Source organism: Quercus lobata, chromosome 8, assembly GCF_001633185.2.
Source record: "Quercus lobata isolate SW786 chromosome 8, ValleyOak3.0 Primary Assembly, whole genome shotgun sequence".
NCBI classification, from domain to species: Eukaryota; Viridiplantae; Streptophyta; class Magnoliopsida; order Fagales; family Fagaceae; genus Quercus; species Quercus lobata.
This window is the reverse complement of record NC_044911.1, coordinates 571815-574654: the sequence shown is the minus strand read 5'-3', so window position 1 is coordinate 574654 and position 2840 is coordinate 571815. Positions and strand designations below refer to the sequence as shown.

At 36.3% G+C, this 2840-nt stretch overlaps 1 protein-coding gene across 1 annotated transcript; it reads left to right on the top strand.

The window, feature by feature from the left end:
• The first annotated feature begins 1219 nt into the window (after window positions 1–1219).
• Window positions 1220–2840, top strand: LOC115955889 (disease resistance protein RPM1-like). Its single transcript, XM_031074281.1, has 2 exons — window positions 1220–1377; window positions 1561–2840. Exon 2 carries the CDS (start codon window positions 1887–1889, stop codon window positions 2745–2747), a length of 861 nt encoding a protein of 286 aa, XP_030930141.1. The 5' UTR covers window positions 1220–1377; window positions 1561–1886; the 3' UTR covers window positions 2748–2840.

Genomic DNA, 2840 nt, shown 5'->3' with positions numbered 1-2840 from the left:
TCTAAAAGTTCCAAACACTTCTCTCTCTCTCTCTCTCTCTCTCTCTCTCTCTAGCTAGTGAGGCGGCTGAGACCAGAGAGTTTCACGAGCCACAGAGATAGAGAAAGACATGGCTAATGATCCCATAAATAGATTTGGGCTTTATGGTGGAAATTATTAATGTAATAGTGGGCGTTATGGTTAATGTAATAGTGGGCTCTATGGTGAAATATTTTCTTTTTAGTCCTATTTTAAAATTATAGGAGAAATTCAGAAAAAAAAATGGTAATGACATGATTACTGATGTGGCTTAACGAGAATGTAGCAACATTAAATGCTATGCTTCAACTTTTAAATATAACTAGTCGCTAATCCGTGCGATGTACGGGAAAATTCAGAAAAATGTTCAAGAAATTCATTTTTTTTTTAATTCATCTTCCTCTAGATTGATGAAAGCTATAAGATTAATTCCTAATATTCATATACTTAAACAGCAAGTTTAAATGGTTAAATGTTGTAAGTTTGATGAATCCATAATCATAACCTATAAAAATACTTCATTCCAGACTTACAAAAGTAAATGTATGAATCTTTACTCTTCCTTTGGCAAGCATAATTATTTTCCAATTAAATCTCCTTTCAAATAGTGTTTCTCAGTATTGGTACATTTTGTAGTTGGAAAAGAGATATACAAGGCTAATGTTTAGCTCATATTGCAAAGTTACATGCTACTTATAATTTGCTTCTAAATATTTGAAGAGTGATCTATTTAATGAGGCATGTTATATAAACTAATTCATTAAAAAAAATGTCAAATGTTTATTGATATTCAATTGGTTGAAAACACAATCGATGCAATCTAACAAATTTCCACTTTGAATTCATTAAATTTTATTAAAATGTAAAACCCCATTTAAGACTAACAAGTATTTGCTAAACTATCTAGCCATGCGACTATATATGTTGATAGTGTTGTCTCAAAAAAAAAAAAAATTTGATAGTGTATATATTTTTATTTGGAAATATTTCCTATGCTTTTTTTTTATATGGGCCTTGCAAATATATATATATATTTTTTTACTGAAATGATAGAAGCCTTGCAAATATATTGAACAACTTGGGTCTGGCTTCTGGGCTTGGCCTTGCCCAAATTACTCACTGCCCATTAGATAAGTTAGATTAACTAACTAATTAACTTAAATTAATTAAGTTAAACAGAAACTAATTGAAAAAAAGAAAAGAAAATAAAAACCCTACCCTTATCCTACCACACGTATTCACTGTCACTCTCACTGCCTCCACTCCACCCACTCACAGCCTCCACTCCACACGAATCTGCCTCTGTTGCCGCCTCCACATGCCGCCCTTCACACGCGGCTTGATCTTTTCATTCTCACGGTGACCCTCTCTCTTTTTTGTATTTTGGGTTTTTGTTTAAAACTGAATCAATGCTATTTTTTGTGAATCTGTGACTGTGATGTTGAGTTGTTATTTTCTTATTGAAAATTCGATAACCCAGTGGGATGTTGAGTTGTTATAATTTTCTTATCTTTTTCATCTCTGTTTTTATGCTTCGTACAGTGTTAGTAACCTCATCTATTCAAGTTTTTGAGAGAGAAAGAAAGAGAGTAGAAAAAAGTTTTAGGAAAGTGGATTTGATCTACACGAGTAAGAAGATAGGCTACATATATGGCAGAGGCAGCGATATCCGCTCTTACTGAGAAGCTCATTTCCTTGTTGAGCGAAGAAGCAACACTGTTACGAGACATCCATGAAGAAGTAGCTGACATCAAAGATGAACTGGAGAGCATTCAGTCCTTCCTTAAGGATGCAGATGCAAGGGCCGCAGCAGAGGAGGACATGAGCGAGGGCGTCAAAACCTCCATAAATCTGCTCGCTTCATTTCAATGTTAAAACCTCGCCACGAAACAGCCACTAAGATTCAGAAGATCAAAGCATCAGTGGAGAAAATCAAGGCAAGAAGTGAAAGATACGACTTCCAATCCACTGGTCAAGGATCAAGCAGTGGTCCTCGGAATGTTAGGTGGCAGGACCCTCGAATGGCTTCTCTTTTTCTTGAAGATGTTGATGTTGTGGGCATTGAATCTCCTAAAGATGAATTAATCGGTTGGCTCATAGAAGAACACTCTTACCGTACTGTAGTTTCGGTGGTGGGAATGGGGGGACTGGGCAAGACCACTCTTGCCAAGAAAGTCTATGATCACCATATGATGAGAGAACACTTTGATTGTCATGCTTGGATCTCAGTGTCTCAGTCATACAACATGATGGATCTAGTAAGGAGCATGGTAAAGCAATTTTGCGAGGCAAGAAAGGAATTTCCTCCTGAGGGAATTGACTCAGCAGACAAGATGTCACTAATTAGCAAAGCAAGAGAATATTTACAAGAAAAAAGGTATGTAGTTGTATTTGACGATGTTTGGGAAGTTGATTTTTGGGGGGAGATAGAACATGCTTTACCTGTTAATACAAAAGTTCCAAGGATTTTGATCACAACACGGAAGTTGGATGTTGCTAATTTTTGCAAAAAATCTACACGTGTTAAAGTTCACAACTTGCAACCACTACTACCTAATAAGGCATGGGAGCTATTTTGCAAAAGGGCGTTCCAATTTGAACTTGGAGGACACTGTCCCCCAATGTTGGAGAAATTATCTCATGACATTCTTGAGAAGTGTGAAGGATTACCGCTTGCCATTGTTGCTATAGGCGGTCTTTTGTCAACCAAGGAAAAAAACTCTCTTTGAATGGCAAAAATTGCATGATAGCCTTGGCTTTGAGTTAGGAATAAATCCTCACCTTGCAGGTGTTAGTAAAATTCTATCCCTAAGTTTTGAAGA

Excerpts from the sequence above, each read along its gene's own strand:
- LOC115955889 (XM_031074281.1), top strand. The coding sequence starts at position 1,887 with ATGTTAAAACCTCGCCACGAAACAGCCACTAAGATTCAGAAGATCAAA.